Consider the following 26099-nt stretch of genomic DNA (forward strand, 5'->3'; position numbering starts at 1 on the left):
TTGCACATTATAGTTCTAAATGAGACTCCATTGAAAGAATGCAAAAAATGTAAATAAAAAAATAGTTCCAGGCTCCTGCTCAGTACTTACTACACATCATTGTGGGGTACAGCCATAATTTTTTTTGTCCTTATGCTTAAGCATCCTCCTGCTAAAAAGCTTTTATCCTGCAGCAGAAAGATTGTGTTACAGGGGGAAAGTAGAGTGTACTACAAGAATTTCTGTAGGATGATAAAATGACTAAGATTCAGAGTGTACATTTGACAAAAATATTAAAAAGAAGAGAACAAACATTTTTTAAAAAAAGTGGAAAGAAATTGATATAATTAATCTCTTTAAAGGCATGATGTTCTGGGGAATTCATGTTTGAATGTTTTTTCCTGTAAGAAAACTTCATTTTGTGATTTTTTTCTTATAAATATTCTAAGTAATGGCATATAAGGATTGTTTAGGAGTATAATTTATTTGAAGAATAATTTTTTATTAAAGATATATATTTTAAGATTTAAGCAGAAATGACATAATTATTTTCTATTAGAAATGATATTTCATGTCCCAAGGTGCTTCCTTTAAATCAAAGATGATTGAGAAGCATAAGACAAGTTGCTGAAATGAACACCACTTATATCAAAATATGAATGTACACGTTGTGAAGAGATCTGAATATGAATAAATTAATATATATGCATTTAGGGGTATGTCTAAACTGAACAGGGGGAAAATTCACTTTTAATTTTGTTTCTTTATTTTTAAGGGCTCACAGTTTGTCTCCAACGGATCATTTGGCAGCATTTTACTTGGCACTGCAGCTTGCCATATCCAGACAGGTTAGTTGTGTTTTTAAAGTGCAGCATCATACTGTCATCTGAAATTAGAATTTGTATCTGCTGATGAATAAATATGAAGATTTCTTCAGTAAAATCCAGGGTTTTTTTCCTTGTGCACATACTCGTATATATTAAAAAAAACCTGGAATACTCCCTCCAAACACCTTCAGTCTTACGCACTTCTCCAGAGTTCTGCCAATATTTCCAGCTCTAGGATCAGAAATAAGACAGAAGTAATTCCACTTACTTCATTATTTATGTTGCTAGACAGAGAGAAAAAAGTCAGTTTTTAAGGTATTTTTACCTATTATGTGTAATATCTGCTCAAGTCCTAGAGAGTGGAGCTCTTGAATCTAGTCTTTAACGATTTTTACAGTGATTAAATCTTGAGTACCTGCTAATACCTGTGCTCTTCCTGAATTCCTGTGTGAGGCTTGATTATTGTGGACGCAATTACAAAATGTGTTTAGGAAAACTGGAAAATATTTTATTGCTCTAAAAGAGATCAGAGCTTAGTCCAGCTTGTACAGCTGTTATGTTTAAGGCATTCTACCATACATCACATGAATTCGGGTAATGTGGAACTGCTTTCTATATGTCATGGTAAGCCTCTTCCTATGTCATGTTTTTTTCACAAAATAGCCCTGAGCACAGTTGTTTACATTCTCTAATGATTACTTTTCATTGCTAATGAGTAGCACAGAACTTGGACTATGTCACGTTTGAGTGGAATGGATTGTCAATTTACTAGCACAAAATATTTTTGAGAAGCAGGTTATGACCCTGTACATTCTGAATTCCAAAATAATTGTGTTGGTTAATTAAATGTCTTGGTTTTGACACTTACTGTACTTGCTTTGAGGAAAAACACGGGCAGCTGAGGATACAATGAAATTCTACATAAATTGTAGATGTCTTAACTGTACATTTCAGTTAAGCATTGCAATTAAAATACTTTCAAAATCATATAGAAATACGGCCAGGACTGGAAAGAGAATATTTTAAGGGACCGAAAGTAACTGTTTTATAAAAACATGTATTGTACTTTCCAGTGTTAGATATATTATTTAATTTTCAGTGTTCACTGTAGAGCATCAGGTCCACTTTAAACTTCTGAGTAGTGTCTTACAGGAGTGTACAGAATTCTATATGTTACCTGGGTGAGCATTTTGAAAATTTTATGGATGTCAATCAAGTAAAAGGCAATACTTCTAATAGTGGTGCTTTCTTTTTTTGCCTTTTTTTAATTTTCTTAAATCAGATACCAGAAGCTTTGGGTTATGTTCGTCAGGCTCTGCAACTACAAGGAGATGATGCCAACTCTCTTCATCTCCTTGCACTCTTGCTATCAGCCCAGAAACACTATCATGATGCTTTGAATATCATTGATATGGCCTTGAGTGAATATCCAGAAAATTTTATGTGAGTGAATGTCATATTTCCTTTCTACGCTTTATCTCATGTTTATTTTTCCTGGATTCTCATCTCATTCATTTCAAGATGGGATGGATTTGAAGATGGGTCTATTTTTTTTTTCGCAGCAGTCTTCTTCCCACCCCCCCTACCCCCTCCCATTTATTGCAAATCTGCTTATTAAAGGCTTTTTTAAAAGTGAAAAAGGATTTCTTTTGGAAGAGAAGGTATAACTATACAGTTTGATCTTACTTTGTTTTTTCCTACACCATCTGTGAAGATAAATTCTCTCTGTTGCATGCTTTGTAGTATGTATGTGTCTTCTATTTTTATGCAATATTGCAAGAAGGATAAACAGGACTTTACTATTACCTAGGACAGCTTTATCCCATCCTACAGATAACTCTATGGATATTGTATGGAATTTATTTCATAAAATACATCGTGAAACAGAGAATCTCCTCATTTGCTTAGATAACAGTCATCTGAAGTTGGCTGATGGACAACTAAATGAGTGAACAGGGAAGAAGCATGTTTGCTAAATGTTCTCTTGTTTAAGAAGGAAATAATTCATTCTGTTTATTTTTCATGTTAAGTACATCTTAACATACATTTAGATTTTGTACTTTTGTAAGAGGTTTGGTTTTTTAATGTGTGTATGTGCTTTTTTTATTTTTGATTGGTTGGAGTTTTTTAAAATTTATTTTCTTACGAAAATCTAATAAAATTCTTTATAGGAAAATATCTCAGGGGCAGCTTCCATTAACTTCCAGTCTTTCACTTTGATGCTTTACCAGCTGTCATGAAGGTTGTAATCCATAATATTACACATATCTTACATACTTATTTGGACAATTTTTTTAATTACTTTATTCTTAACTTCTAAAAGACCAGCCTATATCATAAATTGGTATCATATCAGCCTAACAGAAAAAGATGATTTCTTTAAGTATTATTTGTTAGAAAATAGAAACTATAGTGGTTTGCTTCCTGTTCCTTGACATTTCATGTCTCCATTTGACTGTCTCTCTAAGGTATTGTTGCCTTTTTCCTCACAGATCTGACCAAGACCTCTGTTGAAATCACTCCTTGTCAGAACTTCTGTGGCTTGCAGCCAGTTCTGTGCAATGGCTTTTGTTGCCTTTTACTATATCTCACTTCCTTTATCTACACACCTATGACTTGTCTCAGTTCTTATCAGGGGCTTCTATCCATGTTTCAAAATTTCAGAGCTACGTAGTAGTTTCTCTTTCAAATCTGTTCATGTTTTCCTCAAGACCGAGGGACTTGTCAGTAAGTCAAGGTTTGAGAGGCAATTGAAGTATCAGCTTCCTAATTTTATACCTTCCTAATTTTACATTTTTATGACTTTGATTGTCATCTGCTGCCTGTTCTCGTTTCATCTTTTGCCACTTAGAAGCATTGTAAATAACGTAGCTGCAACTGCTATGTGTCTCAGAGTAGTAATAGTCCAGAAGTATTTCTGAAACTGTAATTTCAGAACTCTCTATTGTTATAAGAGAACTCCCTATTATATTAATCTCTGTTGTAATGAGAGAACAAGGGTTCCATTCAGTAAAACATTTAAAATACTCTTATGAGCATTCAGAAGGTATTTATGGGTTTTTCAAATGTGATTCATGGCTTTTCCAGAGTAGTTTACACTGCAACTCTGGTTAAACGTGTTGTCTGAGTTGTTTTCATTTCATTATTGATCTTTGTATTAATGTATGTATATATATTAATCATATAGGTCATAATAGTGGTTCTAAATTGTTGGTGCTGTTGTATAATACAGATTCAGTGGTGAAAGAGTGTACTGTGTTACAGTATGCTGGTAAAGATCAGGGAATTTCAGAGGAATTGGAAGTAGGAATCACTATCTGATGCTGAAGGATCCAAGGTGAAACAGTTAAATGCATCTCTAGAAAGTCTTTCAGAGTCTCATTTTTAGTGCTGTCAAGTTCCAAGAGAAATCGAAAATATGATTGAGATTTCTTGTCTGCTTTCTGCAATAGATACTGACAGCCAGACAGGCACATCTGGTCAATAATATAAATTTGGATTGATTCTATCATGTAACTGGGTTATTTTTGCAAGGATTTATCAGCTTTTGAAAACTATATGTGGTGCTCTTGAAATGGTTGACAACATGTATCTGCCTATATATAAAATACAAAACAAAACTGCCTTGTGTATTGCTGAGTCCATGTTCTTGTTTTGCAACTTCTATAAACAGTATAATTTCATAGTATTTCTTAGTAGATTGGAAAGAGATCCTCTTGTGTTCCTCTACACCTTGCTAGTTTTCAGATGCACTGAAACATTTCATTATTCATCTGTGGTGCTTTATTGGGTTTAGTAAACACTTCAGATATCGTTATGCTTTAATTATGCCTGCATTCCAGTAAGCTAAATACTTCAAGAGTTCTTTAGTATTATCTGTATTTTTGTTAGCACCCTTTACCCCACCTTTATACAAACTGATACTATGATGGCTTTGCAGCATCAAAGCCATCTCTATACTTGGAAATATTAAAGCATAGTGCTTGTAATTTATGTTATTCCTTATTTTTTTATTTGCTCTGCATTATTCCTATACCTCTATATGCTGCACTCAGTGCTGCTCTTGCTCTCTTCACAGCTGTATTTTTTAAAAAGAATCTACATTTTCACAAGCTTAATACTGCATCTTTTTTAAATGCCAGAGGTTGCAAAGAACTCATAGGATACACCATGAATCATGTTAGAGAAGTGGCTACTTTCCAGCACTCGTCTGTTGTAATCAATTAGTAAATATTATGTCTGTCAGTTTTTGACATTTGAAAACCTGGTGCATTTCTGGAGTTCATGTTCAGTCTTTGAGGCATACAGCAAGCATATCTTTGGATCTGCAATTAATATTTACCTTCCTACGCTATAAAGCTAGAGAGTTGGCCAATGAGATCATGATTTTACCCTAGGCATCTTAGGTCAGTAAGCAGAAAGAAATTCCTCAGAGCCAAAGAATTCAGTCCCATCATTATCTAAAGGAGTGGAAGGAATGAGCAAACACCCTGGGCTGTTAGCAGCAAGGTGTAGCTTTTTCTTGAATAGAGAGTTGATTGTTCCCCCTGTATTCATTATATTTACAGCAAAAATGTGCAGTTTGCTCTGAGATCTGAGTAGGTATTGGAAAAACTATTGGCAAAAATCTAAGAAACCTCTAAAAGAGAAGTAAATATGTAGTAATGTTTTTTCAGAGATTATAAAAAGAAAATTATTTGTTGAATATTTACAGCACCATTTTTTCAAACCTTTTGTAGGCTTAAATTGCTATGTTGTAGCCACTCCACTTATAAAGAAATCAGCTGTGTGAATACAATCAATCTCCTTTTAAATGCTGGCTAATCTTTGAAGCCTCCTGCAATCTGAGCATGCTTTAATCTAGGGACAAAAAGATCTCTAGACAAAAAATTACTGAGCAATTAAGATACTGAAAACACCATGAATACTGTCCTCGGTATCAATACTGAGATGGGTGGAATAAGGTGCCAGCACTAATTAACCTGAATAGGTAATCCCAATCAGGTGCTGCTGTTTGAATTCATTGAAAGTTAAGATTTTTCTCCGTTCATTAGAGATCTTGTCCCAGTAGTAGAAATGTGAAGTCCAGTTCTTCTCCAGCTTGACAGGATTTTAACCCACAAATGATGCAGCTCAGAGTCCTAAACATCAAACTATGTGGAAAGCTGAGCAAGATGATCCCTTTCTCCTCCTGACACAGAAGCAGCGACATGCTGTCCTGAATGCAAAGAGACTAGTAAGGAAGGAGCCACGATATATCCTAAGTTACTAAAGTACTTAGCCATGAAGGAGGCTTCAGGTCTCAGTTGCTGGGGTTTCCTTGAGTTTTATTTCTATTAATCCAGTGATTTCCCACTCTGAATGTGTAAGCAGCCCCAGAGGTGTGCATTACAGTCTGAGGGTGTGTTCAGGTTGATACAAGATAGTGGTGGTTGCGTTGCATTGGTTCATGTTGGGCTTGTACCTTGAGCAATATTTATCATACATGTGCAATTCTCTGAGCACCCTTATTTACAATATTCCCTCTTTTTTTAATCTGCTTGTCACAAGGAATTTATATCTTAGTAGAGTTCTGAATGATGTGAAATCTTGAAACAACACTTCTGTCTGTTTTGAATTCATGATTAGTCAAAAGTGGATTCTTAGTCAAGGAAGACAGGGTCAGGTTTCTTACAGAGTACTTGGGATACTGTTTTCTTAACTGTTTGGGGGTCCCTTATTATTTCAAATGCTGGGGCACTTAAAGATGAATATAATGCCTACAATTAGTGTAATTAGGCAAAATAAATAGTAAATTGCTAATTTTATGCTGAAAGTTGGAACTGCAATGGATAGCAGCTGACAAGCTTTTAAAGTAGCAGAAGTAGGGAACAGCAGATGGGTTATTTGAGGAGTGCAACCATGTTATTTTAATGTTAAGTACACTCAAAAAGGAAAGGCATATGGTAACAAGTTTGAAGACAACTGAAGACTTAGTTCACAGTTTAAACATTTACATTTCTTGAAGTGTGATGGAAATTTTTTTTCTTCCAAGAATATTTCACAGAAGTATCAGGCCAATATGTCATTCCTCTGAAAACTATTAAATCTTTTCCTTCCTGACCCTCAAGGGCTCTTTTGAGCTACATTAGGTTTCCCAGAATCACAGGAACTTTTAACATTCCTCTCAGTTCAGTAACAAAATTGTTTCCTTCTTGGAGATGTCCAGGTGGGCATAAAAAAAATAACAGGTTGGTACAGGCAGTGTAGGATGATACATATAGAGTGGTATTTTGTGGGACAGGAAGATATTGATCAACTGAAGGAAACAGACTACCCTATCCTGCTTTTTCAAGGTCAGTTGTAGTTGCACTGCAGTGTGGTGCTGGTAAAACTTGAGCTTTTCTGTTTTTTTTTTCCTTGATAAATAGAGCACTGGGAATTATTTAAGGAAAGGATGATAATATAAGATTGGACAAGAAGTAGTGGTGTGCTATGCTTGCCAAAATAATGTATTTAAAGTTTGTGTATGCATTCTTGTCAATATTTGACAACATGAATTTTCAAATCCATTTGATGTTGATCCTGTTTATATTGGGAGTTAAATGAATTAGTTCTCAGGAATGGTTTTTCTGTAAGTCATGAAACACAGTATTGTTTGCTTGTAGGTTTTTTTTTTTTTCCCTGTGCTCTTCTACCTCACTCCCCCATCCCTCTTCCCCTTTGGTTGTTGTTATATGCTTTTACTGAATGGTCCATTAGAAAAGACATTGTTGATAGGTAGATATTACTTTATATAACAAATTGGTCATTGGCCTCGGGGTCTTATCCCTGAGTTATGTTTGCTAGGCTGTAGATTCTTTGAAACTTGATTGAAAGAGTCCCAGTTTGGGTCATGAGCTGGCTGCTGCAGGGAATTCAAGGCAGGCAAACAAAAAGTTTTCAAGTATAACTAATTTGTTCTGGCTTTAGTCAGAAACTATCTTCATTATAGTTTAGAGATCTACATTTTCTTAAGGACACTGAGTTAATAATATGAATACAGTATACATACACTGCACCAAGAATCACAGGTCTGACTGTTTTGGAAATAAATATATGGGGAATAACAGGGTGCAAGGAAAACCATCCAGTGGATACCAAATATACCAGCCCATGGTTTTCGCAAAATTGTGTTGTTTTGGGGCTGGTTTTGGTGCTTCTTTCGCATTTTTGAGAGTCATGCTTCAAATAACAATCTGAACAGCCTATTTTTATTTCATCCATGTTTCTGTGTGTATATGGGCTTCCCAGCACTTGGCATCTGTGTGGCCAGTGTTGGAGAAGGTTTGGTGACTGACTGAGAAACAGTTTAGGGCATCTATTTTTTATTAAGTTTATATTTTATTAAGCTTTTCTGAAGTTTTTCAAAAACTAGATTTGTTTGCTTGGCTTCCTGTTGCCAGTGTTGGGCATTTAGTGTTTCCAAGGTACTTACAAATGATAATTTTTCATATTTTATAATGAACTCTTTATATCTTTCCTGATAATGGAACTCTCCTTGAATACTCAAAATGGAGTAGACTGACTGTGCAGCAGTTCACTTTGCAATTGCAGCAGACACTTCTATAAATTTTTCTGTACTTTGATTATCATGGTTGCATCTAAGATCCCTGAATGTGTCAATACAGCCTTTATAAAACTATATGTTTTATAGTCTGTCCAGTTTTATGTTGTCATTCTCCCTGTAGGTTAATGTTTTACAATTGTGCAATTTTGCGTTTTGGTGATGAGGCAGTTATTTGAGTTGAGTAATGTGAAGCTAGCTACAGAGAGTGTTAAAGGGACAGCTGTCCAAACTGGATGCTTGAATTAATAGTTTGAAGCCAGGAGGATGAAATATTAAACCCCCTGACTGTCTGTATATTAGAAGTTCCTAAATTTACTTTACTTTTTATATTAATACAGGTTTAGCTAAAGCATACCTTCCAGAGAACTTCCAATCTTGATTAGAACACATCAAAACCTGGAGAAACCACTGTTGCACGTGGTAGCTTGTTTCAGTGTTGGAGTTGCACTTTTCATTAAGACTGCATTTTTGTTTTTAATTTAAATTGATCTCTTATTGGTTTCTTTCCAGCCACTGTTTTTTATATCATAATTTGCTAAGCCCTCTGCAATCCTGGTGACTTCATTCTCTTGATGGTAGCTTCTGCAGTAAGACCACTTCCCAAAGTCCTTTCTGATAAGAACATCATGGTACTTGCTGGCAGTAAGGGCATGTTCTCCAGCCTTTCAGTCATTCCTTGCACTGTAGCCAGTTTTCATCACACGTGAGCCAGAACTGCACAAAATATTTCAGTAACATTTATTACTGTAAAATTCGGTAACATTATACAGAGAAGCACCTGCATCACATCTCTTGGAAAGGGTTTTGTTAATTATTTTGAGCATAATTGCTTCACTGGAGACTTTGATTCGACTACCTGTTTGCTGGCATTTTTACTTGCCTCTTGATTAGTTATTTTTATTGCAAAGGCTGTATTTGTTCCAGTAGCTATACATTTCATTTTTGAAAAGAAATTTGGCCTGACAGCTATTAAGCTGTGCTGCTGAACAGTTTCTAGACAAAGTTTCCTACTGTGTTTTATAAGGATCTTTTCATTAGGGAGGTATATTACATGTAAATTAGAATCTTGTTGGATTCAATTGAAATTCTCAAGGGAAGGATTTTAAGGCAGTCAGCCCTACCTTCTCCTTGTAAAAGAAGCTACCAACTTTCAGACAGTAAACTATGGTCAAAATCTGGATTGTGAATGAGATAAACACTGGGAACTTCAGGATTTTTTTCTAATTTTAGCCTTTTTCTTCTAAACTATTTATGAGTAATTACAAGATTTTTAGAAGGGCACTTGCTCACAGCATGTACTGGCATAGAGAAAACTCGCCATGCCAAGGTTTGGCTTCCCACCTACTTCCTGATTTATGTTTCCTGTCAATCATCAGAAGTTTTCCTATGCATGTAATTGTTGAGTGCAAGGAGCAGCTTGCTAACACTTTATCTAGAAAGGTCAATAGATTAGATCCTTGCAGATAATCAGTTTTGAATAATATTTATGCATTCTGTGTACTGCTCTCCCACTTCAATTATTCTGCAAGATCTCATAATTAACCTGCTTTAATTTACACAAGTAGTAGACACTGTCACAGTTTGTTACAGAAATTATATCAAACCGTATGAAGTATGCATGTGAATGTAAGCTCTACATCACCATATTTATTTTTTCCTTTAAATTCAGATCATTTGAAAAGAAGTCTACATTGTCTGTTAAAATAATTTATTTTCAGGGTTCAATATTTTTAGCATTACATTCTGCAGCATCCTTTTTGTGTGTGTGGTTTTTTTAGTGCAGAATTATTGTCAAACTACTTAGTCTAAGATTTTACAAGTCATGTGATTAGACTTGGTGAGGGCTTTTTTGGGAGCTGGGGGTGTTGTTGCTTTGATAGTTTTTTGGGGGGTTCTTTGATTTTTTTAATATAGTGCTTGGTTTTAAAATCAGAACAAGTTCTTTTGAATTCTAGCATTTGCAGATTTGAAGTTGTGGGCTATATCAAATAAACACTTGAAAGTGAAAAATGAAATATTATATAACTTCACACAGAACTGTCACCTTTCTTTTATGCCCCCATAAGTAACAAGCTGTGTATCAGAATTAATTATATATAAAGTTTATTATTCTAGTTAAGCTATTGTAGAAATTGATGTGGTTTTCAGGGAGATCAGGCTGCTGTTTGATAATTTGTGTGGCTTGTTTGTTGCTTGTATCCATATTTATGGGACTCCCAGTATATTAATTATTTTCTAACATTTTAAATAATTGATTGTCATGTAAAAAATACTGTTAGCTGAAGTTACTCATTGCAAACTCTTATATTATTTAAAAAGCTTCTCTTAAAACTTAGTAAGTTTACTCCAAGTAGGTTAAACATAAACCAAAGTAGTTGCATTTTTAATCCTGTATTCTAAGCAAGCAGATTTGATGCATCCTTTTATATTTTATTTTCCTAGGGTGATTCTTAGGTTTCTCAGCAAGGCTTTTGGTACTTTACACTCTAATTTTCAATGCAGTATAATTTTCGATTTTCTTTTAAGTGTTATGTACAGCTCTTTTTTATTTCCTTCAAGCTCTGAAAAATGTAAATAATTTGTATAATAAGAAAATAATAATGAAGTTTGATTCCAATACTAACTGAAAATAGAACATTCTGATCAGTGTTGATCAGGATATGGGGATATGGACCCTTTAGAAGAAGTCTAGAGGAACTATAAGTTTCCTGTAGGATTTTGCTTCGTCTGAGTGTACTTCAGGGAGATTCCTGATTACTGCTGCATTGAGTGACAGTGCTGTAGCAGGCAGATCTGGGGGAACCATCAAAGTGTGTCATGTTCCTTGATTTGAAGAAAGGATCACAGAATGTAAGGCAGGTCTCATCCATGCAGTAGTGTATGAAATACAGATAATCCACCTATTGCTGATCCAAGCCATTGTGCTCTTACAGTGCACAACAACTTGTGGAACAACAACAGTTGTGGAAACTGCTGACTTGTTCCCAAAAGCAAAACGGCTGGTTTTAAAATGATGCTGGAGGAGAGCAATACCTGTTCACTGAAAGGGCTGAGAGTTCTCAGTATTAGTAGTGTTACCTGTCACATAGCAGGGCTTCATTCAACAGATTAGAAATACCTTCAACAGTTTAAGCCAGTATTGGAAAAATTAACTCCTCTTGATCTTCTGACATTTTAAGAGAGTTGCTATGAAAGAAAATTGGTGGTTGTAGCATCTTCAAAAACTGAAACAAGCTGGATGAGAATTAGGACAATTGTATTTTGGAGATTCATAAGTTCTTTACTACAAATTACACTGGTTGGCTGGTAAAGAAAGCTTCAGATCATGGATTAATAGATTAGTTTGTACTGATAAGGAAATAAAGCAGTAGCAAGAACCTTGGATGTCACAAGGCTCTATAATATAGTTGTAATACTTTTCATGAACTTAGCAATTGTATTTTAAGAAGTTAGGTTATGTGCACCGCCTCTTCTATGGTCTGTGCAAAACAAATTGTGGGGAAGCAGTCTTTTCTACAACCTAATTATGATTTTGGAGACCTAACTCCCACCCTTAGTGTTTTAATAGTCTGAATAGCCTTTAGTTAACTTGTTTTTGTGGAAACAATTTCCTCTAGATAAATTGTTCTTTTCCCATCCTGATGCTTGTCTCATCTGTATTCATAGAAAGAATCTGTATCTTTTCTTGGCTCTTTTTTTTCTGCTAGACTGACTAAATGAAGTAATTTTTGTATTTTGTAGTTTCCAGTGAATGGATCACCCTTACAGCCTTTCTGTGAAGCTGCTCCAATTTGAAATTCCTCAAGTGTGTGGGTTTTTTAACTGTTACAAAGAGAATTGCCTAGAACATTCCAGGTGTGGTCTCACTGGCACATTGCACAATGCCACTGTGTCTTTCTCCTTCTGTTCCAACAAGTAGTCCCTGAATTGCATCTGGCCTCTTCACAGCTGTCTTACCTTGATGAGCCCAGCTGTTAGGCAGCTCTGGTTTGGAATAATGGTTACACAGGTAGTTTGGTGCAATCTCTTTATTAATCTTGAGCAGTAAACTCCTTTATTCATCAATGGTGTTATCTAATGCTCCTTCCCTCCTGATAAAATCATTGCCAATATAGATGCTGTTCCCCAGGTGTTCCAGAAGTGACATTTTCTTTCAAGTTTTTACTTTAGAAAGGACAATCCTATGTGTCACTGTTACCATAATTCTGAGAAATGGATAGTAATTGACTGCCTTAACTTTAGTCATTCTTAAAGTGTTCCTATTCTTCATTTGTCATAGTTTTCATATCTCAGACAACATAGGAAAAGACTATGGTGAAGATTGAGGGTTCATTCCTGAGTATTCTTAATTTTCATCCCTGTTTAGTAAACACATTTTCTCTTTTTTCCTACTTTAATACAAAAAAGCCTTTAAAGACTATAATTTAAGTGTATAATAATCTGTTCAGGTGTAGTTTAGCTTCTTACTAATGTACAAAAGATGCAGCTTTTTGTGTTGCTCTTTTTTCCCCTGCCTGTCCCCTGCTGTTCTTGATAAGATCTCTGCACATTTCTGATGTCTTACTTGCACAGTCTTATCAATTATTGGCTTGTCACACGTGGAGTTTTACCCATTCAACTTGAGACGCAGATCCTTAAATGTTTGAGCATCCTTGTGTTAAACTCCAGCCTTCTGCTGCATCTTGGATGTCTTTGCTGACCTTCACTATCAAGTTATTTGTCACTGACATTCAGAGACCTAGTTATAAACCCGTTTGGAATTTTTCATTCCTTATTTAAATAAAAATCCAGTAATATATGGATTAGGTTATGAGCAGTTGTTTTATAATGTCCTCATTAGTTAGTGAGAACAGTCTTCAAGTAATGGAGTCATTTGCTGCTTCAGTAGCTATTTCATAAATTTATCAGCTATTAGCTCCAAGAATAACTAAGTCTTTCCACTTAAGAGTTTGATATATTCTTCATTTTGTGTCTGGGCAATTAGTCTCCTAAAATGATACAATTCACTTTATTTTTAGCAATGTTAAAGATCTGCATCCATACAAAACACTGATGCTTGAACAAATGCCCTATTAGTCTGTCTTTGAAAGAACCTGTTTTTCCTACTTCCCTTCCCCAAAGGATTTGACCCAAAGAGATTTCTGCTCTTATCTGTTGTATTTATTCCACATCTCTGACACACATTGTTCTACTCTTCATTTATTTTTTGAATATTTTCTTTTCCTCAGTACTTCTATTCTTAATAGAGTGCTGTTCCACCATGTCAAAGTTACTCTGGGACCATGTGCTAGTAATTTAAACTTCTGACTGTCAGACACAAACAGATAATTAATGATGTTCATAAAATATAGAGCTTAATCTTCATCATCCTATCACTTGGTAGTTTCTATCTATTCTTCATCATCTTAGTAGTGTATCAAATCTTCTTGTAAAGTTTAAAGTTCTCTGTGTCTGTAATGCAGGCTCTGCAAAGTATTCCAGAAGAGCTGGATGCTTCAGGTTGACCTTTCAGAAAGTCTTTTTTCAGATAACCTACCTCTTGACTTCTAAAACCTTCCTGGTAATACTTGTCCCCGAGCTGCTTGTACCTCCAGCCATGTTTCAAGGGAACTTGGTAAAATTAAAGTAATATGGGAGACCTATTTGTCACAATGTTGTTTTTCCTTTCTGTTGCCTCCTTCCTCTTCCAATCCTTCCCCCATTTATCAAGTATCTGTAGTTGGCAGGTTTTCATTTTATTATTAACATCTCATTTCAGTTTTCTGAGGTGTCTTAGTTCTTTTAAGATTTATAGTCCAAATATTTCTTGGATCTGGGGAAGCTGCTCTGTGTGGCTTTATAAATACAATCTTTCCTACTTACAAGATTATTTTTGCTTTCGCTTGGGTAATCCCACACCAGTGTACTTTATTTATTAGATACAATTTCCTAGCCTTTCTTTATTAGAATCATGAATATTTTTCCATCATATACTTTGTTTGTTGTTTGTATTTTGGAAAATGTGTGAACACCCATTCTTGTTGACTGCCAAAATGCACAAGAAACGGGAATGATGTTGTAACATGTACTAAGTGCATCCAAAAGCACCAAACTGATGTGTTGCTCTCATTCTTACACGTATATTTGTCTTCTGCTGTATTGATGTTGAATCCTACATCCCAGCCCAGGTTCCAACATTTTTGTTGCACAGACTCCTGTTATGTTGTACATGTGGTTTTAAGCAGTTTCTTAATTCTTAATAACCAAATAACCAAATACCCTCCCTTTCTATCTCCTGCTTCATTTTTCCTTTTAAATTTTGCTTGCTGAATCGTAGAATTTTGCTGACCCTGTTCCTTTCCCTCTGCTATAAAATCCCTAAAACTCTTAAATGCTTGAATACCGTTAAAGGAAATTCAGTCTATCTGTAAACTGTACATAATAAGGTATATATTATAATGACTGACTCTAGAATGACATGCAGATTCAGTGCTTCTGAATTGATTATGTTCCATAAATTTTGTAAAATGCTTTATAGTCACAAATTTTAATAAATTGAACTTCTGTAAGCACATTTGACAGTTTGAAGTGCCATTTTACTCACAGAGAAGCAGGGAAGGGATTGTGTGAGATAGATTCCTGTGATTTTGGTTTCAGGTTTTGATGCCTATATCTTGCTCTGTGGGTGAAGCATGCGTGTGCACGCGTTAAGGGTACACTAGATGAGGGGAGTATGAAGGAAGGAGAATGTTATTTGTTGTATTTTCTTCTTTCTTCAATAAAGTGATGGACAGACCTGGACATGTTTTTCTATCAGTGATATAGTCACTGTTAAACAACTCTTTAGAGAGGACATCTCTGCCAAATGTTCTTAAGTTAAGTTATCCATATAGTTCCTTGTATACTCAAATCAAATTTACTGATAGGAAGAAAGCTAAACTCGTGTAACTGCTCTATGTTACAGAGTGATTTCTCTGCTCTGTAGCCTTACCAACATATCAAGTGAGACTTCCTATGACCTTATGTAGCTGGCAGATGCTCATTTTCTTAAACTAACACAGCAAATTGCCTTTTGTTTCTTCCTCAGTCCCACAATGCACATTTTGTACACTTAAAGCTGTGTGATTCATTTTTAGAATTACGTGCTGAGTAGTTTTTGCCAAGGATGTTCAGCGCAATGCTGAAGATTTAACCACTGTAACTTGGTTTAATTTCTTATTCTTGAGAAAACTCTCTGCACTTTTCAGTTACTATTAGCAGCCTCCAAGTTTGTATTTGGGATAAGAAACTTCTGAGCTTTCACACATACCCCCCCTCTACACTCTTCTCAGTCTTCCCACGCAAACCATATGAGCAATCATAAATTTTTCACTTAGTATGATTAAGGTTGCAGTGGAATAAAATGCCAAAGTACACCTGGGTTTTAAAACAGAAAAGTAGGCTAACAGTTTTATATGCATGCTCTCCTCCCGCTTTGTGCTCTTTAATCTGTGATTTAACTAAAAATTGCTTTTAAATTATTATTTTTGTAGTGTATTATCTGTTCCTAGGTGCTGTCACTCCTATAAATGTGCCTACCAATGGACTAGCTGCTTTATTGTCACACTGTATTTATATTCTTTAAATAACTAGGAAACTGTCTAAGTTAATCTTGGTGGAGAACCTACAACTTGATGCATCCTGTGGAATCCTGTGGTACTGTTAATTTCAATAAGCTACATGGTCCTTTTTTTTTTTAATTAAAAAAAATCCTGTCAACTATTGCTTCTGTCTAGTTGAAAAAGGCATCTTGTAAAAAGCACTGTTACTTTGATGGCATTAGATATTTTTTGCAATTGTTTAATTAAATTTAAATTATTACTGTATTTGAAGTTCTCCAGTTTGGTGCGATGCTGTCTTTAAAAATGTTTTTCTTAAATTGGAATATCTTTTAACTTCTTTTTCCTTTTCACTAGACTACTGTTTACAAAAGTCAAATTGGAGTCCCTGTGCAGAGGCCCAGATGAAGCACTCCTTACCTGCAAACACATGCTCCAGATCTGGAAATCTTGCTACAATCTAACTAACCCAAGGTACGATGTTGAGGGTGCTGAGCTGCTCACTACCTTGCTCAGTAGCTTTTTGGGGTAATATTAGGTCAGCAGTCCTGCGTTTACTTCTTTTGGTATTTCATATAAACAAACTAATCCTCTGGCAATCTGACAAGACACCAGTTGATGGTCGTGTGGAACTGCCCCTGGTTCTATGAAGTAAGGTAGGCCAAAGCTGCTAAGTTCTGCGATGATGAAGACTGGTTACACAGATTGAGTAACTCGACTGAAGACTAAACTCAAGGTTTTAGTCTTTTATATTGGCTAGTGGAGAGATTGCTGTAGTAGGAATTTAGTTCAAGGGCTTTCTCTAAATGCTATGAAAGAGTAAAAGATGTTAATTAGAACAGTGGAGCATCAGGGATCAATCGGATGGAAATGATGTGCACAGTCAGCATCCCTTTTTAAAGGGAGATCTTGCTTATGAACCTATTTAGGTTCTTCAAAGGCATCAACAAATATTTAAATATAAGTTGTTATAGTCCTGTTTGGGTTTCCAAATGCTTTGCCGTATCTATTTATATAAGCTGTGAAACAAATGAGAAGGGTATGTACCATAGTACTGGTACTATTCAACATGTTTATCAAATACCTGGAGAAGGAGACAAGCAGAATTTCCTGCTGTCTGGTTGTTTGAAGCATTGACAGCTTCTGGAGGAGAGATGGTACAGCAGAAGGGCTTTGTACCAGGTGGCATCAGATACCTGTGCAGCAGTATGATGGACATTCAGTTTTTGTTGTACCTTGATTCCAGTCCTGTACACACATGCATTCTCTTTAAGAAGGTTGAGAGAATTGACCTAATGGCAGAAGAGGGAAAACTGCTTCTCTCCTTAGGGAGCTAGTGAGCATTCAGAGCAGCAGAAGTTTGGAGGGTGTGGCAGGAGAGGCCTGGGAGTGCACCTGAGTCAGTCACAGCATATTGAGGGACCCTGACACTGCGTTGTGGAGCAGGGAGCATCACTCAGGTTACAGAAAGCAAGTATGTCAGCAACCAGAAAGGTTTGAGCTGAATCTTTTCAATTCAAAGTCACTGAATGAGTAGTAGGGGCCAGGGAGAAAATTTCTCTTCTAACCTAGTGGGTGGTGCTTTATTTTACTTGGCTGGTTGTGTGTGTGGGCAGGCAGGGTTAAGAGTTTAGTATCAAATTGCTACACTTTGCAGAATAGCTGCAGTTTCTGTGCAGGCCTAATTTCAGGCTGGCTTTGCATGTACTCCAACACAATTTTTCACCTTCCATCTCTGCTGTTATATCCTTTACACATATCAGGGCTCTAATCATAGCTTGTCATTACTGCGTTGTTGTTCTTGTGCTAAGAGCTACTGTGCTGTGTTAAACACACATTAAGTAATGCCTCCTTCAGACATCAGCAGTGACTGTGAAAACTTACTCTTGGCTGTGTCAGCTTCAAACAGCAGTGGTTGATAACTCTCCTTGGCACCACTCTCCTTCAAGAACATCTAAGTGGAAAATAGTGAGGACTACTTTTCATCTGATTTTTTTTTTCATACTGATTTTTTTTATCTTGCCATCTAAGTCTTTTCTTGAAGTTATGGAAGTGCATTAAGATCAAATTCAGAATGAACAGGAACTATGGATAAGTGTCACGATGGAAGGAGACAGGTTTCCCAAGTCACACACAGTTACATCAAGCAGTGAATAAATATACCGAGTTGTAGTCTTTCTTTGGCTGCTCTGTGTGAAATGTAAGGACTGAGTAGGTACATATTCTATCACAATAATCCAGATCCATCCAACTCTTATCCAGGGGTAACAGACCTGAAATGTGACTGGGAAGTTCTATTCACCCAGCTGCTGTCCTCTTGTACTGAAGAATGATGATGTAGGATTGTTGTGAAAGCTTTAATTTTTCAACCTTTGTAGTTTTAACATAGACTTCATTTTGTTGCAAAGCAGCATTTGAAAATTATGTCTCCCACTGGAAATAATTGAAGGCTTTTTAAAAAAAGTTCTTTAAGCCAGTATTAAAAGATCTTTTAATCATTTTAAACCTTTTTATAATGTTGTTTTTCAAAGATTTAAATATCTTTTGTGCTTATTTGAAGTATCTTTTTCTGTCATGACTTAGACTGGAAGCTAATTTAGTGTATCATTCTTCCAATGAGATAAGAATTTACTTTTTTGATAAGCTGTGGTTTATATTAAATATTTCATCTGCAATGAATCAGATTTTGTGGGAACATAGGTTCACTATCTGCAATACTCTTTTAATAATAAAAATAAATCACAAATACCTAGATATACCTTAAAAAGGTACCAAATACAATACTGTGAACTATATTTGTTCAGTCAATATAGAACTTTTGTCTCTTTTGACAAACTTTTTTCTCATGAGACGGTTAATATGAATTTTAAAATTATTTTGTGCTGCAAGGCTTGTTTGCCTTTAGCCTACTGCTTAAAATGCATTAGAAAATAGTTGAATTCGTTTCCACTTCATGGTTTGCATTTGAAAAAGGAAAAAGCCACAGTGCCAGTGCTGTGCTTAGAAGATATTGATGGCAGGTCTGGCTCTACTTGTCAGCAACATTTGGCATGTGGTTGCACGTGGATTGAGGAAATAAATACCACACAAAATTTGCACCAAGTGGTGTAGCAACTGTAGTTGATAGTGCATGGCCCAGATAGTTCCCTTCTCTTTCCTGTGGATTTCTATAATTATGTCATTTTGTAAGGAAATAATGCAACAATGTGAGGGTAACGCAAAATTTTAATTCTACATTTTAGTAGCAGCTCTGAAAAGAGGGAATGTTTCACTGACTTTTGCAACTATTAAGAACTGTTGTGAGACTTCTTGCTCTTCATGCAATCCAGATTTAGGAGGCAGTTGTAAAATTAAGGCAAATGGAGAGATGTGCTGAATTCCAGGCTTGCAGTTTAGACTAAGGTTTCTCAGGCTTTACTTTAAACTAGGAATTTCACAGATCTCTTTCTCTTCAGGGAAAATCAGACAAAATATTGCACTTTGCTAAGTTGGGCTAACAGTTCAACTGCTTTAAAGCTAATTACTTTTAAGTTTGTGGGGTGTTTTGTCTTTTTTTTTTTAATGAGGTTTTAAAGAAAATATTTATTGATAGTGGATAGTACCAGATTTAACAATCTTAAAGATGAAATTACAGTATTAACCATAGAATGTTAAAGAAGGAATGCCCATATGTGCTTCCTTACACTTTGCTGACAATGTGTCTCAAAGCTTGCCTCATCTTAAGGAGAAAAAAACACTTAGTTCTTCAGTCCCTGTTCTTCTGCTGAATCTTTAATGGTCGTTCTAGAAGCAGTTAGTTTTCAGCAAGCATATCAACAAGAAGCCTGAGGGGCAGATACTGATTTACTGCTGAAGTAGAAGTTAAGTGCATTTGCCCACAGGTGCAGTCAGTAAAAATCACTGCTACTGCTTAGGCTCCTGAGATGTTAGGAGTGTTCAAAATGTTTCTGCTATGCTGTTAGAATAAAGTTCAACATTAAGTAGTTAATATTTATATGTACATATATTAGAAAAACAAAACACAAAACCAAAATAGCCCTTTATAACATCTTTACCTAAAATGAGATGTCCTGGCTTTAGTTTTTCTATTCAGTCTGGAGAAATTGTGTATTTTCAAACTTACACCTGCCTTCTCGGCTTTCTGTGAAACCTGTACCCTATATCATACAAGTATTCAAGGTACATTAGATTATTTCTGTAGAGGTGTTAGTTATGAATTAAATTAAAAGTCACTATTCCCTTTTTGGTTGTATTAATTATGGAAACAGAATTGCTGAAGTAAATAAGGATTTAATTTTGCTCAGCTTAGTTCTGTTTTAGTGGAACTGGCTTAATGCGTTGTGAGTGGTTAGTAGTGCTTGGTACTAAATTTGGTCATAGCAGTAACTTTTATAGCAAGAACCTTTGTGGGAGTAGGGCAGTGTGCAACTTGTATATCAGTATATAATTTTGTCCTTTAATAGCTTACAATTTCTGTACTTCATTACAGTGATTCTGGACGTGGGAGCAGCTTGTTAGACAGAGCTATTGCTGATAGACGACAGCTTAATACAATTACATTACCAGATTTCAGTGATCCTGAAACAGGTAAGAACTGCATATGAACAAGATAGATTTTGTATTAGTTTTTTTTTTTTTTTTTTTTTTTTTTTTCAAAATGAAGTTATATTTTCGTTATTGTCATGGAAGTGGAAATAGACATTGTGTGATATAAGGTTTCTTTTTCTTCTTTTTAATTTATGAAGTACTTGCTGATCACGTTCTCCGTAAATTAAAATATCTATGGTATGGATCTTGCTGAGTTTAGTAGTATTTCCTTATGCAAGGGCTAAAAATTAGTATGCTGAACTAGCCTCCTTGCCAAATTCTAGTTCTTTTTAATTTGTTCAGTATTTGCACATTTTTGTTAAAAAGATTTTAAAAAATCAGAGAACTTTTAATCTTAAAAAAATAGAAGGCATTGTTTTTAAATAATTAAAATCTCAAATAAATGTTAAAATATAATTACATGGCTGGCCAGACTTACTGTGGACATACTTTGACATTATAAGCAAGATTTATTTGTTGTAAATCATGTATACTGTGATATCTTTATATACATACAAAAAATCGTGGTGCACAGGTATGCCACGTAAGAGCTAAAATAGTTACATGTCAGTAAATGCTGACAATATATAATTCACCTGTATTATTATATTCAGTTATCCCCATGCAAATTAATATACTTTAGAAGTTATGCAGTCAAAAAAGGACATGAGCCATGCATTCTGCAGAGATTGCAGAAGGAATTTTCATGATGCTGCTAATTCCAAAAACTTTTGCTGTATCTTCCTTGTGTTTTAAATATTGAAAGTTTTCTTTTTTTCTGAGTCTTGGGAATGCTTTTCCTGGGACCTTTCAGGGGTATATTTCTGCTCAATCACCATTGACCCAAACAGCTTATGGGAAGATTTGCCAGCCTATGAATTTGAGTACACTTGACCCATAAATTAAGACACATTGAAATGTGTACTGTATGTCTAATATCAGAATAGTGCAATAGAGAAAAATCCAATTTAGCTATTAAGCTTCTGAAAGTGAAACTTGTATTGAATTTTCTCTCAATTTTGAACTTAAAGTAGTGTTCTGTGCTTGCTTGCTATAGTGCAAGCAGTTTTGATTGCAAAGATCACGGTCACTTGATTTCAAAGAACAGCAATATGATATGGCGTAATTAACATGGAATCTAATGTCTTCTTGTATTCGTATAATTAAAAGGGATAAGATAATATTATATCATGCTGTAGTGATCATTCTATATTCTAGTCTAGCTGATTGTTTCATTTTTAAGAACATAAGTACATTATAGATTTCATATATAGATAGATGTAGCTCTGGATAAAATTTTATGCCTTCAAAAATTGTTTGTTGGGGATGGGTGTTGAGAAAGGATTTTTGTGGTTAGTAGTGGTTTTTTCTTTGTTTCTTTTCCAGTGGGGCATACAGCTCTTGAGTTACACCTTCAGGGTGTCCTATTTTATATCTGCCACTCTTGAGAGCACAGTGAATTGGTGCACTTAAAAGACTGCACATTCCTCAATGCTTTTAAGAAAAGATGAACCCTCATTCAAAGCAGTGATCTTTTCAAGAAGCTGCCCCACATAGAAATCCTGCAGCCAATATCCTGATCCAAATAGGATCTCTGCATACATTCTGATTTTTCTAGCAGGTCCAAATCGTGGTTTTTTCTGTATCTCAGAATATCATATATCGTATTTATTTCGTATCTCAGCTGTATTGCTAGAACATAACTCTATTGTCAAGGAGAACAAGATGGAAAACTAAAAATATGGGATCCATTTTTGATTATTTATCTTGTAAAAGGTAATTGTGGAGGGTCAGTGGTAGATGTCCCTTATGTTTTCCTTTTTTTAGTTGGGAGTTGGAGTTGATTTTGTTTGTGTTTGGGTTCTTTTTAATTGGTAATTTTAGCAGAAGAAACCTTGTTGCAATACCAGTACTCAATTTCTGGCAAGGACTAGAACTTCCTTATCTACTGAGGCTATGTAATAATTTATATTAAAAAGCTCCACATCCAGTATTTGTCCAGAATTCGTCATCAGAGTATTCTATAAACATTTTGTAGGAATTAAAAGATAATGATACTACAAAAATGAAAGCAGTCAAGCTTATCAGTGTTTGAGAAAGCTTAAGCAGGCTGTCAATAAAATATTATTCACAACAGGTAGATGATAGAAACAATAGATGGTCAGCGTGTTAGACTTCGGTAGGGCTGAAAGGGCTCACCTGCAAAACTCTGTGGATCCACAGTGTTTAGAAATGCAGAAGGAATTTGGCACATAAGTAAACAAATGATAAAATGCAAGAAAGCTCTGGTTGAAATTCCTCTCAGGATAGAAATGTTTGCTCCCCTCCTTGTTAAACTACCTGGTGTAACGCTGAATACATTTGTGAATACATTTATATGTCTGGATACATATGAACTTACGAAATTTTCCCCATCATAACTTTGTCATCTATGATGATGATGATGAACCCCTTTGCCTGTCTATTCTGAATTCAGTCATCTAACTACCAAGAAATGAGAGCTAAAATTCAAATTTGAAGTTATAATCCTTAAAAAAATCTAGATGCAATGGGTGTAAATACTTATTTTTAAATGTATCAATTAAGCAGAAGATGACCTTTTTTAAAAAAAAAGGATTGGAAACTTGCTTTGTATGGAGCTCTTACCAATACTGTATTGATTAAGTGATTCAAGTTTAGATTTGTGCAGCCTTTAAAATATCAAAAGAATGTATTGTGCGTTTCTTCCAAGGCTAGACTGTTGATTCTAATGTCCTGATCAATAACTATGTCAAATTTACTTAAAGTTTGTCTCTGTTTCAGTTGGCTTGCTATGAGTGACATGCAGTCATACTTGTTTATATCAATGAAGGAAATACATATAGAGGGGAAAAAAAATAGCTTTGATGAATCAATCAGTCTCACAGGGAGACAGACATATTTCATATCCAAAGATGAAAACGTGCAAATCTCTACAACTCATTGGCTATTTGCTTAGGATAAATTACAATCAGTCTTTTTAAAAACTTTCTGTTCAGTTTCATTGCAGTCCACTGAATTTATCATAGGAAGAAACAATATTACATGAGTTTTAGATTTTGGCGTTTATTTTTACTTAAATATATTTTTTAATTTATGCATTGGAACATAGGGAAAAATATTTTATTTGCTTTCAAAATCTAATTTGGTATGAAAGTTGAGCACATAAAAAGAAAGGGGTATTTTTATTGTTGTTGCTTTTAGAAGTGATACTTTTTTTTTTTATGTAGGAGCCATTTCAATCTTACTGAATAGTGAAACAAATGCTTTGCATTTTTGGCATCCATGAGTCCATTAAACCCTGTTGGATCTTTTTTCTTTCCTCTCCCTCCCTCCACATCCCCTTACCATTCTCTTTGTTTCGCTTTTTAGCCTCTGATACTTCCTCATCTTCTCTCTCAAGAACAGAGTCTCCTCTCCAACTGTTTGTATCTTCTCATCTTCCTCATCCTCATCCTAAACCAGATACCTTTGTCTGGCCCCATGCAGCCTCTCCATACTGTGACCAAGTTCCTGAGCCCTGTTCACCTACTCGCTGTAAATTGGCTTTCTATTCCTGATGAGCGTGTTTGTGCTGTATTTTTCTGATAATCTTCATATCTGATAAACCATGGTTGAATAGATTATGTTTCAACCGTGTCAGTGAAATCTGGCCTTTCAACTGCCTTTCATTAAATACTGAATGGGTTTCAGGAGTTTCAACAGAGAAGACTGTTTTATTCATCCCAAAAGATGTAAAGCTACAGATATATTTAATACTCTGTTCTCATGAGTGTTACAGAGAATTATAGGTGTTCAGTGAAAGAGATTATTGGTCAAGGCTGCTTTGTAGCATTTACTGATGTAAATTATTTCCAGTGCTGGCATCTTTTGCCTAACAAGACTGTCCCTCCCACAGAATCTCCTCTTATCTGGACAGTTTTTAATAAATTTATTGCAGAAAGCATTTAGCTAGTTACATCCAAAACATTCCCTGAATATTGATATGAAGGAAACCATTTTGCAGGTTTTGCCCTGCCTAAATAAATATCAGTGTGTATCATGATGCAGGTAGAGCATGTTGGAATGATTTGGAGGAGGCATTAGAGCACTGAAAATCAGCATTCTGCTGTTTCAAGCCTTTCTGTTAATTGAAATGATGCCAGTTCAATCCAGCTGTAAGATCAATCTCCATGCTGTTTGAGTACAAAATGTACACTAATGCTGCTAGAGTAGTTCAGGTGACAGGGTAAAATCTACATTGTTTTGCAGCCATTTTGTTTTAACTCCTTTTAATTTCTCTTAAATTGTCCTTCACTCATACCTTTATACATAGTACTCGTTTTGTCTCTGAATTTACTATAATCTGATGTTAAGAAATTAATTTTGACACCTAGCCTTTAGCCTGATATCACATCAAATATATTAATTCCAAGCAAAACATAGCAAATAAATCTTTGCATATTAGCAAAATTCTCTTGTTAAGTCACTGACATAAGACCAGGCTTTTGAAAACACTAGCTCATATGTAAGCCTGTAACTGGAAGTGCCAGGAGATCTGTGTCCTAGAGAAGTTGAAGTCTGACTTTCTTGGAGCATTTGAATTGCTGATTGGCTGCTATTACAGGTTTGGGTGTCATTGACTTGAACTTCTTCAGACCTGTACTGTAAACAGTGCATCCCAGTTAACATTAAACTTCTCGTTCTTGACAAAGCTGTAAGTTAGTCAGAACCTACTCAAGAATGAAGGCAAACTGAAAGAATGATGGAGCTAAAGCACAGATTCCATAACATGAAGCCCAAGTTTTCCATTTCCAAGCTACTGTGCTACTGTATCCTCAGGGAAAGGAGTTTCTACCATATGCATGAGAAGTAGCAGAACCATCAAAAAGAACAAAAAAGATATTGAAGTCCTTTGTATGGTGTCAATAATTAATGAAAGTTAAAGCTGTCTGAATAAGGAGCAGTTCTCCTAGATGCCTATGGTACGTTTATATAATTTCTGGGGCTGAAAAGCTCATGTTCTATATATCGCTCAATTCAATTCTTTTTTTCTAGTGAAAGAACCCAAGGGCATTTTGTATTATTGACTTGACTTCCAATTTCTGTTGAACAGGAACATGATTTTAGAGGTGTAACATCTTATTTAATTTTTTTATCTTTTGAAATTCTATCAACCTGATTTACAGTTTGAAGGTTATCAGAAATCTTTTGGCTTTCTTAGAATTTTTAGCTTATATTTATCGATATAACATTTTTTTCGTCTTACTTTGGGTTTTAATTTGTGGTTTGATCTATCCAAAGGCAGTCCATCAGATGCTTACTTTCATGGGGTTTACTCCCTATTTTCAGTTTGTAAGTAGTATTCACTGTGAAGTTCTATTAATTTCTGAAGGACTAAAATCACCTTTACCACAAGACATACATGTTTTGTCCATCACTGGTTGAAGCTTGGTAGTGTGTAAAGCAAGGCTGGTGCTCTTTGCCCATTCAGTCACCCTAAGGCCTGTAATCTTACGAGACCTGAATGCACTCAACTAACAC

At 35.3% G+C, this 26099-nt stretch overlaps 1 protein-coding gene across 5 annotated transcripts in view; it reads left to right on the plus strand.

Moving 5' to 3' along the window:
• TTC7B (tetratricopeptide repeat domain 7B) overlaps nt 1–26099 on the plus strand; it is a 124138-nt gene that overhangs the window by 63067 nt on the left and 34972 nt on the right. For 2 of the 5 annotated variants that reach the window (XM_066321921.1, XM_066321925.1), the window contains 6 exons: nt 755–827; nt 2089–2249; nt 16329–16445; nt 20461–20558; nt 23949–24113; nt 25860–25910. In XM_066321921.1, the coding sequence (XP_066178018.1) occupies nt 755–827; nt 2089–2249; nt 16329–16445; nt 20461–20558; nt 23949–24113; nt 25860–25910 (665 nt within the window). The remainder of the gene's footprint in view (nt 1–754; nt 828–2088; nt 2250–16328; nt 16446–20460; nt 20559–23948; nt 24114–25859; nt 25911–26099) is intronic. The other 3 variants (XM_066321922.1, XM_066321923.1, XM_066321924.1) reach the window with 3 other exon arrangements.

The sequence above is a fragment of the Sylvia atricapilla genome, chromosome 6 (genome assembly GCF_009819655.1).
Source record: "Sylvia atricapilla isolate bSylAtr1 chromosome 6, bSylAtr1.pri, whole genome shotgun sequence".
Classification (NCBI taxonomy): Eukaryota; Metazoa; Chordata; class Aves; order Passeriformes; family Sylviidae; genus Sylvia; species Sylvia atricapilla.